Source organism: Panthera pardus, unplaced genomic scaffold (genome assembly GCF_024362965.1).
Source record: "Panthera pardus isolate Hobbes unplaced genomic scaffold, ASM2436296v1 HiC_scaffold_2, whole genome shotgun sequence".
Classification (NCBI taxonomy): Eukaryota; Metazoa; Chordata; class Mammalia; order Carnivora; family Felidae; genus Panthera; species Panthera pardus.
The window spans coordinates 124,456,959-124,470,479 of record NW_026526765.1 but is presented as its reverse complement, the minus strand read 5'-3'; the positions used below and the strand labels follow the sequence as shown (position 1 = coordinate 124,470,479).

The 13,521-nt window shown below is 36.7% G+C and overlaps 1 protein-coding gene across 13 annotated transcripts in view; it reads right to left on the bottom strand.

Moving 5' to 3' along the window:
* Positions 1 to 13,521, bottom strand: part of FAM13B (family with sequence similarity 13 member B) — an 86,729-nt gene that overhangs the window by 19,726 nt on the left and 53,482 nt on the right. For all 13 annotated transcript variants that reach the window (XM_019424252.2, XM_019424255.2, XM_019424258.2 and 10 more), the window contains 3 exons: positions 4,575 to 4,639; positions 2,362 to 2,410; positions 1,813 to 1,963 (listed from right to left, as the gene is read on the bottom strand). In XM_019424252.2, the coding sequence (XP_019279797.1) occupies positions 1,813 to 1,963; positions 2,362 to 2,410; positions 4,575 to 4,639 (265 nt within the window). The remainder of the gene's footprint in view (positions 1 to 1,812; positions 1,964 to 2,361; positions 2,411 to 4,574; positions 4,640 to 13,521) is intronic.

Here is a 13,521-nt window from a genome sequence, read left to right as displayed (position 1 = left end):
AGAGGTCTATAGTTACCTTCTTTCCCTACCACAAGTTGTAAGGAGTAGATTCTGACAGGGAAACTGCGAGCCCAGCATTAAGTTGTCTTTAGGTAAACCTCCAGAAAGCTGACGCTGAACACAGAAAATTCTGTCTCCTCACACACTGGAAAACAACTGCTCTTCTATGCTTATAAAACAAGATCAGGACCCCCAGGCCAAAGATTATAAAGAGCTATTTATCTGCATTCTCCAAAAGGGAGAAGCATCAGGCCTCTGTCAGAATCCCAGCCTCATCTTTCAGGGACTCCTTTCCTATTATGGCTCCAGGGATCCTCTGTTAACACCACTTCTTTTCAGTGACTATGCCAGGATATATAAATGAAAAGGGACGTGTAATCTTTACTGCCTTTAGATGCTAACATATTCCAGGATTCTGGGGAGCATCTTCATAAATTCCAAACATCCTAATAACCCGGAACAAAGCAAATGAAAGACAACTTCCTGATTTAGTCTAAGTTAAGACACATAATATGCCACTGGGCATGCCAAACATCTAGAACAAAAAAATAAATAAAACAAAAAAAAAAAAAAAAAAAGGAGGGGGGTGGAAAGACAGCAGTAAAGATTGGCACAGACAATGACTTGGTTGGGGCTTTTAAAAAAACTAGCTATACCTTAAAAATAAACTCCAACTGTGATCAAATGAACAGACTTTAGGTGACAAAAGGAACCTGTGGTATTAGCACTGCAATTCTTGTTATTGCCACTGTATGTCATCAGCTAACTTGCCAAAGGTGAGATAACCAAGGGATCTTCATCCAAGCAAACAAATAAGTAACTTGAAGATTCCTCAGTTGTCTCAATGTCTCTTTTACTTAGAAAGTTATATGATCCCATACCCCTAGATCCAAATTTGTTGCTGGCTTCCATTCCCCCACCCTCAACATTTTATTTGAAAGTTTATAAACAGACAGCAAAGTTGAAAAAATTTTACAGTGAACATCCATACGCCAATCACCTAGATTCTACCATTAACATTTTACTATACTTGCTTTATAAACATTTATCCATCCCATTAACTATCTTATTTTTTTCATGAATTTCAAAGTAAACTGCAGGGAATGATGTACTTCCCCATAAACACTTTAGCATGCAAATCATTCACTGGAGTTCAGTATTTATTTAGGTTTTGCATCTTTTGATTAAAAAAAAAAAACATATCCAGTGAAATCCACGTCTTAAGTGTACATTTGCTGAGTTCTAATAAATTACACATGTGGCTTGCTTTTTAAATTTAAACTTTCCTCCTCTGTAAAAACTGATAGGACTCTGTTCTCATACTTTCATAACCTAATATACAGATGCAGGGTTATGGGACAATATTTGCTTAGGAACGCCTTTGAAGATCATTTTGCAAAAAAGTATTCCTGATGATCATAGAGAAAAGGTAGCTACCTATAAGGCTTCTGTTTACAAAATGGTGAGATCCCCAAGCCCTAACATACAAGATTTCCAAAGACCGGGAGGCAGAACCTGGTTTAACAGTTAACGAAAGCCTATACTGGGGGATTTTACTTTTTTAATCAGTTCTAACTTCCTCTTCAAAGCTCATGGATCAGATAAGAATTTCTAGTTCCTATGAGATAGTCACCCTACAATCTCATTAGTGCAGTCAAGTAACAACACTCACTCGCTCCTCTTACATGAAAGAGAAAACAGAAAGTCGAAATGAATCAGGTTGTCCAAAAAAGAACAGTAATCTCATTATTGCTTTAAATAATTTCAGTTACAAACAAAAATATCAGGAAAATAATGTGTGGCTAAAATTACCTTCCCATTTATCACCATCAGAAACATTCTTCAGATCTAAATGTGGAATTTGGGTTCCACATGCTGCTTCCCCTTGAACACCAACACTTTGACCTCCTGGCACTTCTGATTCAGTGTTGGCATTCAAATCACATATCTTGCTACTAGAATCCTGTATTTTAAAATAAAAAATAAATTTCACAACCACAAAGCTTTTCTCACTCAGCTTAAAAACAAGCAGCATACATCCTTGGATGGTCTCCTTCAGTCTACTGTGCCCATATACTCAGCTGTCCCACTTCCACCCTCCGAACTATTTGCAAATATACACCTGCAGTTTGATAATATGTACTAGTGGAAGACAAAGTCTGAATCCCAAATTTAGGAAGTGTTTTCATAAACAAGTTTCTTACGACTAAAAGTCGCTACTTAACTGTAAAATATATGGTAAAGAGAATCTAGATTTAAGTCTCTTATAAACCTTTCAATCCAAGAATTAAAGGCCAGATATAATAATTGGTAGATTAAACTTAGTCAAATTTTTAAGAACCATAAGAAAAAATAACTTACCAGAATCAGGTGTGACAATGTATCACTGTCAAATGACACATATTCTTTCCTAAAAATACAAGTACAGTTATTAGTCTTTTAAGAATAAATAGATTACTACCATTGCATTTTTTTTTTACCTAGATTCCTCTCTTCCCCATATACTTAGCATTTACAATGTGAGAGAAAGTGACAACTGGACATATGCCCATTCTTTGGAGCCCTATATCTGAAAATCACACACTACTGAAAAGATCCACAGAATTACTTCAGGTTTAGAAAAATTAACATCTGCCATCCTCCCACACAACCACCCCTCAAAAGAAAAACATCTAAAAAGGAAATTTAAATCCACAATAAATAGAAAACAAAAGGGTTGAATGTCAAATGGAAAAGATTTTGTAAAGTAAATATTAGTTTTAATTGAATAGCTTTATTATCCCCAACTCTGAGACTTTTTGTTTTTCCTTTTGAAGATTTTTTTAAAGGTATAGCTATAGTCCTATTTTTTTTTTTATGGTCCTGTATTTTAAATCTGATTGTGTTCTATCACAGTCAAAACAAGACAACTACTTCTAGACCTCTCCTTCCTCAAAACATAATGGTAACATGTAAAAAGGAAATTTAAAATTTCAACTCACCTCTTATTCCCCTATAAAAATGAACCCCTATTTAGAACAAGTATTAGAGCAAGCTGTCACGAATGATCTATCTGACCAGTCAACAGAGCATCTAATCTCATAACGGGTTAAAAGTTTTCCCCAAAGATATGGTTATAATTTACAATGATACACACAGAAGCTGCTTCTATCCTGCCACAACAGTGTGTACCTAGAAGACAGGTCTTGATCTAGCTATTCCAAGTCATCTCCTCATATATGTAATTACCTTATTCTTCCTGAGCATGAGAAATGACCTAAATTCCCTGGCAAGCTCAGAGGCAAGCTTCCTTTGATTAGAGTGGGAGCAAATGGCGGAACTCAAGTCTTCTACCTTGAGACTACAAAAGACCCGATCACCTTAATTTGAGAAACATGAGTGTTAAACATGCAAAATGTAATCCATCTAACCAAGGAATTCTTTGGATCTAAAAACAAGTTTGCTAACCTATACACAAGTTGAAGAGGAAAGATCTTTTCCAAAAAGATTGAGTCCTCACTAAATGGATCCTTATTGTTCTACCAAATCCAGATGTCATCATTCTGGGGATGCCTGTTAATGCTGTTAATCTTATATCTTCAGCCCATAGCTCCAATACTCCCTGGGCTGGAAGAGGATCATTCCTGCCTCCTGAAAGGAAGCACAAGGAACTGCTGTAAGCAGGAAATCTGTGGACCTTCAGAGTATGGAGACACTCCAGAGACATGGCTCCAAAGAATTTACTTACCCTCAGAGTACAGGTTTCCTATTCGCAATTAAGAAAGACAATGGCATTAACACAAGTTTACCCTTGCCAACACGCTATCACCAAATCAGTAATGTTGTTTCAGAATCCTCAGTATTTACAATCTAGTCTGTGTTCATTACTGATGTGTTTTCTAAATACCAAATCATCTTTCCCAAATCATCTTTCCTAAGAAAGTTATAATACATTTCTTGGCAATGTCTCAGGGAATCAGAAAAAGGGTAACAAGACCAAAACCTACTCAGTGACTTAAAATATTCTAGAAAGCTTCTGCTCAAAAGGACTCTATCAAGTAATGGGGACCACATATGGCTGAACTACTCATTGCCTCAGGTATCTCCCTCCCATTTTTGCTGGCCAATGAGGAAACAAGCACAAACTGCATAAGAGTGCACTACCCTGGGACACACCAAGGAGGAGCTGGAAGGGGAAAAAACCATCCTGTACAAATGTGTTAAAGTAAATATACTATAATCTTTCAGTTAGTTATCCACAGTTCTATGCCTATGAATCAACTTACTGAAAAGTGTATTCAGAATTTCCATAAATTTCCAATTGTTCTACAAACCAATTGAAAGTTTTTAAGTGTCTCCAAGAAAGCTCTGTTCTTCCCTCTGAATATTTTCCAAGTTATAACTAATGTCTGTCTGAACCTGTAGCCCCACTGAATATTTATGAATATTCTTCATGCATACCATTAAAATAAGAAGTTGGTTTTTTAGATTATCAAAAATGTTAATAGATTCATGTAAAAATTTCACCCCCAAATGTGTAAAGGGCTCCAATTCTCAAAATGACCAATTAATTAGTAATGAGAGGAAATGCTTACCCCTCAAGACAGCCATCTTCACTGTCACCGTGGTCACTGCATGGCTCTAACAGTATACCTACAGACTGACAAAAAGAATACCACTGCTGTATTAATGGAGCTCCCAACACTCATATATGAAAGGAAATTTCCAAACTAAATTCTATTAGATTACAAGTCAGTCAAATGCCCCCTTTTAATTCTTTGTAATCATCTTTAAGTATTGGCATCCCTTTTAGCAGAGAATAATTTATCTTTCTCAAAACTTGAGGCCTGTGTGCATGTGTGTGGATGTGTGTGTAAAACGGAGACCCTGTATTCTCACTACACTATTAAGAGGTACTACAGTTACTATCACATTCCTTTTCCTTCCTCAGAACTCTTTCCTCCAAAGAGGATAGCTTTATTGTCCTACCTGCCAACTGCTGCTTCTCTTTCTTCCCAGTCACAAACATGTTAAGTTGGTAACTTCCTAGCAGGTAACACAGAAATCATTTGGTTCACCACATCCCCTTATCATATACATTTGAAATAACAACTGTAAACCTCAGAAACACATGAGAACACTCCCCCTATTTTCTAATGAGTCTAAGGACACCATCCTATTCCTTGTTCCTTCCCCAGATACTTACTGAGCCTAATAAAAAAATCCTGTGCATTACTACAAATTATGTAAACTCTTCAGTGTTTTTGAGAATCACTTCCAATCAACAGTTCAATTCTTAACAAACTATTTGTCCAGTTTTAGTATGAAAGACAGTTCATAATTATCTGGAAAAAGCTATTAAATTACTTTTCCATTTTCCAACTAAGTATCTCTTTGAGGTTGAATTGTCTTCATGCACTTCAAACAAAAGAACCTATAGCAACAGACTGAATGCAGAAGCAGATATGAGAATCCAACTTGACTTTTATTAAGTCAAACAAGCATTAATGATATTTGTAAATATGTAAAATAATACCATTCCTCTAAAAAATGTTTTATGTAGCCTTTTTTTTTTTAACATTTATTTATTGTTGAGAGACAGAGACAGACACAGCATGAACAGGGGAGGGGCAGAGAGAGACGGAGACACAGAATCCGAAGCAGGCTCCAGGCTCTGAGGTGTCAGCACAGAGCCCAACACGGGGCTTGAACCCACGAACCGTGAGATGACCTGAGCTGAAGTCAGACACTCAACCGACTGAGCCACCCAGGCACCCCTATGTAGCTTTTTATTAAGCTTTTTATTAAAAGCAACCTTATTTATAGTAACTTGAGTTTAATAAACATTTTTTTAATTTTTCAATTTTAATTTTTAATGTGGTAAATAATAATCAATATACCTATGTAAACAAAATCCTTCTAGTATGTTCAATAACTCTTAAAAATATCAAGAGATCCTGAGACTCAAACCGTGAGAACACTGATCAGACTTCAGCAACCTCTCTGCTCTGGAATACAGCTTTACATTCTTAAATATGAAGGCATCTGGGCTCGGGAAATAATCATTACCTAGACCCAAGATTTAAAATGAGCCTTGGTGGGGCACCTGGGTGGCTCAGTCAGTTAAGTGTCCGACACGTGATTTCAGATCAGGTCATGATCTCACAGTTCATGGGTTCAAGTTCCACATCGCACTCCAGAGCCTGCTTGGGATTCTGTCTCCCTCTCTCTCTAAAATAAACATTTAATGAGGAGGGCACCTTTTGGGATGAGCACTGGGTGTTGTATGGAAACCAATTTGACAATAAATTTCATATATTGAAAGAAAAAAAAAGAAAAAAAAATAAATAAAATAAACATTTAAAAAAATTAAAAATTAAAAAAAATAAGACTTGGTGTTTTACTCAAAGAACCAAATTCAAGTCTCATCACAAATGAGAGTTACAATCATTTAATTGCCTATCTTACAGTTACTGGAGAGAATAAAAAAAAAATAGCTTACAAGAAAAACTTATAAAGCTCTATTATAAAAGTACACTATTACATCACCAACTCTAATTTAATCTATAATTCCTTATACTATGAAATAACTGAAACAAGTGTAAGGGCTGACAGAATACCTACATATTTTCTAGCCAGATGTAGCCAACATAATTCTTAAACAAATACTGGAAAGTAGTAAAACAAACAAACAAACAACAACAACAAAAAACACGGCAAGTGGAGGGAACATAAAAGAAAGATGCAGTGACAGAAGACGAATGCTGATAGCCCAGCAGTGAAATTCAGAGTAAGAATATAGGGTTATGCTCCAAAATATGCCCCAGGACAAAAAAATAAAAGCTGTTAGAGTCAGGTTAAAGTATGGCCAGACTTCAACTTAAAAGACACAGAAATATACAATTCTTTCTTGAGAAACTAAAGTATGTTTTATCATGTGAACAAATTGTACTTCCTCAGAATTCACTCCACATAAAATATTCATTCCTTTGTACATGGGTAGAAAAAGCTTTTTTATTCTAAACTATCAGCAGGCAAAACAGCCCATACTCTCCCCCCCGACCCCATCCCTTCCCCACAAACATCAGCGTCCTCAAAAGGAGGTCCAGGCACTGTGGTCTCAATTAAGGTAAGCCAGAGAGCTCTGGTGGTAGTGGTGGCGGCGGCAGTACTAGTGGGAGGAGCAGCTGCAACATAATCATAACGCTGATGTTTTGGGGGCTGTCACAGCTTACTGCCAGGAACTAATTAAAGCCTGATGGGCATTTCCAGTAATTTCTCTGGCCTCCACCCATTCCTTATGCATCCATTATTGAAGCTTCCACACTGTTTAGTTCCGCATCTTCCCATCTCCACTTACCTAGTACTCAAGCATGCTAATAGTTACTTCTTTTAAGTAAGCTAAATATTCTCATTCCACTCTCACATTTCATCTGCTTAGTAAACTCTCACTAAACAGTATGTTAAATATACTTCATTATAAGCCAATTTCTTCCATTGATTAATGTGGTCAAAACTGGTAAGTCTCCACAGCAAAGAAAACCATCATTAGAATGAAAAGGCAATCTAGTGAATGGGAGAAAATAATGGCAAGCAATATATCTGACAATAGGTCAATATCCAAAATGTATAAAGAACTCATACAACTCAACAGGAAAAAGACCCAAACAATGCAATTTAAAAATGGGCAGAGGATCTGAATACACATTTGTCAAAGAAGACATACAGATGGTTAACAGGTACATGAAAAGGTATTCAACATCACTAATCATCAGAGAAATACGAATCAAAACCACAGTAAGATAGCATCTCACACTTAGCAGAATGGCTACTATCAAAAAGACTAGAAATCACAAGTGTTGGGGAGCATGGGTGGCTCAAGTTGGCTGAACATCTAGCTCTTCTTTTAAGTTTATTTATGTATTTTGAGCGGGGTGCAGAGAGAAGGGGAGAGAAAGAATCCCAAGCAGGCTCTACAATGTCAACACAGAACCCAATGAGAGACTTCATCTCACAAACTGCGAGATCATGACTTGAACTGAAATCAAGAGTCAGCCACTTAACCAACTGAGCCACCTAGGCACCCTGAACATATGACTATTGATTTAGGCTCAGGTCATGATCCCAGGGACACGGGATTGTGCCCCACTTCAGGCTCCGCTCTGAGCAGGGAGTCTGCTTAAGATTCTCTCTCTCCCTCTGCCCCTCCTCCCCTCGCACTCAAGAAAGAAAGGAAAAGAGAGAAAGAGGGAGGGAGAGCAAACATTGGCACAAAGATGTGGAGAAAAGGGAACCATAGTGCACTGTTGTGAAAATGTAAAGTGACCCAGCCACTATGGAAAGCCGTGTGGACGTACCTCAAAAAATTAAAATTAGAACATATGATTATCAGCAATTCCACTTGTGTACATTTATCCAAAGGAAACAAAACACTAATTCAAAAAGATAACTGCAGCGCCATGTTCACTGTAGCATTATTTACAATAGCCAAAACATGGAAACAACCTAAGTGTCTATCAAGGGATGAATGAATAAAGAAAATGCAGTGTATATATTTATATATTTGGAGTATTATTTTGCCATAAAAAAGAAGGAAATCCTGCCATTTGTCACAACATGGATGGACCATGAGTGCATTATGCTAAGTGAAATAAGTCAGACAAAGACATATGCCATATGATGTCATTTATATGTGACATCTAAAAAACAAAACAAAAACAACTTCATAGATACAGAGAACAGATCTGTCATTGCCAGAGGTAGAGGCTCAGGGGTAGGCAAAATGTGTGAAAGCAGTAAAAAGGTACAAACTTCCAATTAGAAAATAAATAAGATACAGGGATATAATGTAAAGCATAGTGACTATATTTAATAATTCTGTATAGTATATTTGAATGTTGCTAAGAGGAGATCTTACAAGTCTCATCACAAGAAATAAAGTTTTTTAACTGTGTGGTGATGGATGTTAACTACACAGGCTGTGATCACTTCATAATATATACAGTATCATGTTGCATACTTGAAACTAATATAATATGTCAATTATATCACAATTTTTAAAAATGTTTTTATGTTTATTTATTTTTGGGAGAGAGACAGAGCGTACGCATGAGCAAGCAGGGGAGGGGCAAAGAGAGAGGGAAACACAGAATCTAAACATACTCCAGGCACTGACCTATCAGCACAGACCCCACTGCGGGGCTTCAACTCATGAACTGTAAGATCATGACCTGAGTCAAAGTCAGACGCTTAACTGACTGAGCCACCCAGGTGCCCAATTATATCACCATTTTTAAAAATAAAGAGAGACTGGGATTTAAAAACAACATAACAAACATGTTACTGAATGACTGCTTCCTGGCAGAGGTTTTAAGTATTTTCCTAACTGTTAAGAAAAAACAAAAACAATCTGAGGAGATATCATAATAGTACACACTGAAGTGACAATCATCTATCTCTTGTGCTCTATCATCTAGCTCTGCGAGAGCTTCCCAAATACATCTGGACTCCACTTGAAGAAGATTACATCTCAGTAATCGCTCATTGTTTGGAAGATATAAATAAATGTAAGTTTGTTAGGTATCAACAATAAAAGCTTGCTAATCTTGAAATGGATTGATTTATGATAAAGTTATTGATAAGAACAAGTATTTTGATATAATCTCTAATCAGGCTACTGATCACTTTCAACCCCTCAAAAACAGTCCAAATTCCTGTACAAACTATTGTACCATTTACAGATCACTCTCCTATCAGTACAAAAATTCTAAATATTTACTACAAATCTAGTAGCACATTTAAAAAAACCATTTATTTGCTAAAGACTGATCTGATAAAAGACTGTTACTCAAAATAAACGAAGAACTCCTAAAACTCAACAGAAAACAACCCAATTAAAAAAGGGGCTTCGGGTTCGTGAGGAAAACAATGGGCAGAAGGCCTGAACTCATTAAAGATACAGATGACAAATAAGCGTATGAAAAGATACTCAACATCATGATGACATTAAGAAAACTGCAAATTAAAAACAACAATGAAATATCACTATACACATATTAGAACTGCAAAAATCTGGAACACTGACAACAACAAATACTGGGGTGAAGTAGTGGAGCAAGAGGAAAACTTAAACATTACTGGTAGGAAAGCAAAATGGTACAGCCATTTTGGAAGACAGTTGGAGGTTTCTTATAAAAAGTGTACCATTTGACCTATCAATTATACTGCTTATTATTTACCCAAAGGTGCGAAGAACTTATGTCTACACAGATATTAGTACCAGTGTTATTGATAACTGCCAAAACTTGCAAGCAACCAAGGTGTCCTTCAGTAGATGAATGGATAAATAAATTGTGGTACACTGCAGCAATGGCAATGACTAAGCGCTAAAAAATGAGCTATCAAGCCATGAAGCAAATGTGAAAGTAACTTAAATGCATACTACTAAGAAGCCATTATGAAAAGGCTACATACTGTACAATTCCAACTATACGATTCTGGAGAAGGCAAAACTATGCAGACAATAAAGATCTGTGGTTGCAGGGGTGGTGGGAGAAATAAACAGAGCACAGAGGATGTTTAGGACAGTTTAAAAACCACAGTATGAATATCATAACGAATACATGTCATTTTACATCTGTCCAAACCTATGAAATGCACAACACTAGGAATGAACATTAAGGTAAACTAGACTGTGAATGATTATGATGTGTCAAGGCAGGTTCATCCTTGATAAAATACGTACCATTCAGGTGAGTGACGGTGATAATGTGGGAGTGTGCCTGTGTTGGGGCAGGGAGCATAGGGGAAATTACCATACCTCCCTCTCCATTTTGTTGTAAACCTAAAACTGCTCTTAAAAAAACAACAAAAAAAGGTTTGGGGGAAAAATAATTCTTGCATTGTTAACAAAGTAAATGATACACCAATTTCATTCAACACATTTACTTAGGGGCACCTGGCTAGCTCAGTCAGTAAAGCACATGACTCTTGGATCTGAGGGTTTTAAATTCAAGCCCCACACAGGGTGTAGAGCCTACTTAAAAATATATATATTTTATTTAGTTGCCTACTATGTGCCAGATGTTACTCATTTATTCGTCACATATTCCACAAATACTTAATGAATACCTATGTGTTCTAGATAATGGGATGCAATAATGAACAAATAAAAATCTCAATCCTCATGAAAGGTTGAGGGATTATAGTCCCTGGTGGGAGACAGACAGTAAACTACTAATTTAAAAGATATGTGCAAGAGCGATAACACTATCAAGGGCAAGGGGGAAAAGGACCGAAACTTCAGGGACTAGATGGGGGTGGGTCAATGGGAAGACCTGCTAATACTAATACAGAGTGATGAGGAGATTTGGCCTTACAGAAAAGGTAAAACTGAGCAAACATCTACAAGGTGAGAGGAAGAAGCAAACCACAGGACACCTGGGAAAACAGCAATCCAGATAGCTAACCTTAAGACTGAGCTGTCAGGGGGCCTGGGTGGCTCAGGTGGTTAAGCAACCAACTTCGGCTCAGGTCATGATCTCACGGTTCATGAGTTCAAGCCCCACGTCAGGCTCTGTGCTGAGCCTACTTCAGATTTTGTGTCTCCCTCTCTCTCTGCCCCTCCCCAGTTTGCACTCTGCCTCTCTCTCTCTCAAAAATAAACAAACATTAAAAAACTAAAAGAAAAAGAAAAAGACTAAGCTATCATTCAGTGTTTCTGCAGTACCTATTCCTCTATTTTTATACCTAGATGGCAATGGAAGGTTCTGAGAAGAGAAAGGAAAGGAAAATTCTCTAATTTTCCTTTTAAAACAATCACTCTGGCTGCTGTGCTAAGAACAGACCACAGGAAGGCAAAGATGATATCAGTTACCAAGACTATATTAATCTATTAATCTAGGAGAAATGATATTGATATGGACCTACAGGGTGGCAATGAAAATGGTAAAAAGTGGTCAGATGCCAGATAAACTTTGAAGGTATTGCCAACAGGACTCTGTAAAGAATGGGATGTGCAGCGAAAGAAATCAAGGATGACCCAAGGCTTTTGGTCTATGCATATGGAAGGAGAAATTGCCCTTTACTGAGATTTTAAAGACAAAAAGAAGAACAGCCATGTGGACAAGATTATAAATTCAGTTTGGCGCCTGTAAAGCTTAAAATGCTTACAAGATATTCAGGTGGAGATGTTAAGTATAACAACTCGATATAGGAATCAAATTCAAGAGAAAGGCCTCAACTAGAGATATAAATTTGGAAATCTTTACAGGTAGACAGTATTTCAAAACCATTAGACGAAATGATATTACCAAATGAGTGAATGAAAATAAACAATCTGAGAAATGGGCACTGGGCTGTTCCAAATTTCAAAGGTCAAGTAAAATGTGCAAGAGACATCATTGGTACCTTGCAAAGGCAGTTTCAGAGGAATGATGGGGCAAAAGGTTACCAGAAGTAGGTTTAAGAGAGAGTAGAAAGAGAAGAAGAATTAAAGAAAAGAGACAATTCAAGTAATTTTATTAGAGGGGGAAGCAAAAAATAGGGGATTAACTACATACAGGGGGGTGAAGAGTCAAGAGAGAATTATTTCCTACACATGGGAAAATAACATTTTACACTGATGGGAATGATCCAGTAGACAGGCAGAAATTGAAAATCCAGAAAAGGGCAAGGAGACTACTACATGAAAAGGGATTTATCTAATATACCAGCATAAGTAAAAGCATTAATATATAAGTAATATACAAGTGGAGTAAAAATAACAGGAGCAACTTAACTTCAGTGAACGTTTCCTAGTTTATAAAATAATTTTATACTTCTACTTCTCTGGATACTTACAATAATCCTCTAACAGAAGTATTACTCCCTACCTGTCTAAAGAAAATCAAGGAGCAGATAAGGAAAGTTAGGTAACTTGGCCAAAGTCACACTGCTATTAAAAGGCAAAGCCAGAATACAAATCTCAGTCGACAGACCCTAAGTTCTTTATTATACCTACACTTTAGTTCATGACTTAGAATGAAAACATGCTGAATAAAAACTTCCTTATCCATTAAGAATCTTATTTTAAAAAGTTATCAAAACTAAACTGTGAAACATGTTGTACAAAGATACTGCATGGATGAATGGATAAAGAAGATGTGGTATATATATATACAACGGAGGATTGCTTGGCAATCAAAAAGAATGAAATCTTGCCATTTACAACTATGTAGATGGAGCTGGAGGTATTATGCTAAGTGAAATTAGTCAGAGAAAGACAAAAATCATATGACTTCACTCATATGAGGACTTTAAGAGACAAAACAGATGAACATAAGGGAAGGGAAACAAAAATAATATAAAAACAGGGAGGGGGGACAAAACATAGGAGACTCTTCAATATGGAGAACAAACTGAGGGTTACAGGAGGGGTTGTGGAAGAGGGGATAGGCTAAATAGGTAAGGGTCACTAAGGAATCTACTCCTGAAATCATTGTTGCACTATATGCTAACTAATTTGGATGCAAATTTTAAAAAATAAAAGATATAATTAAAAAA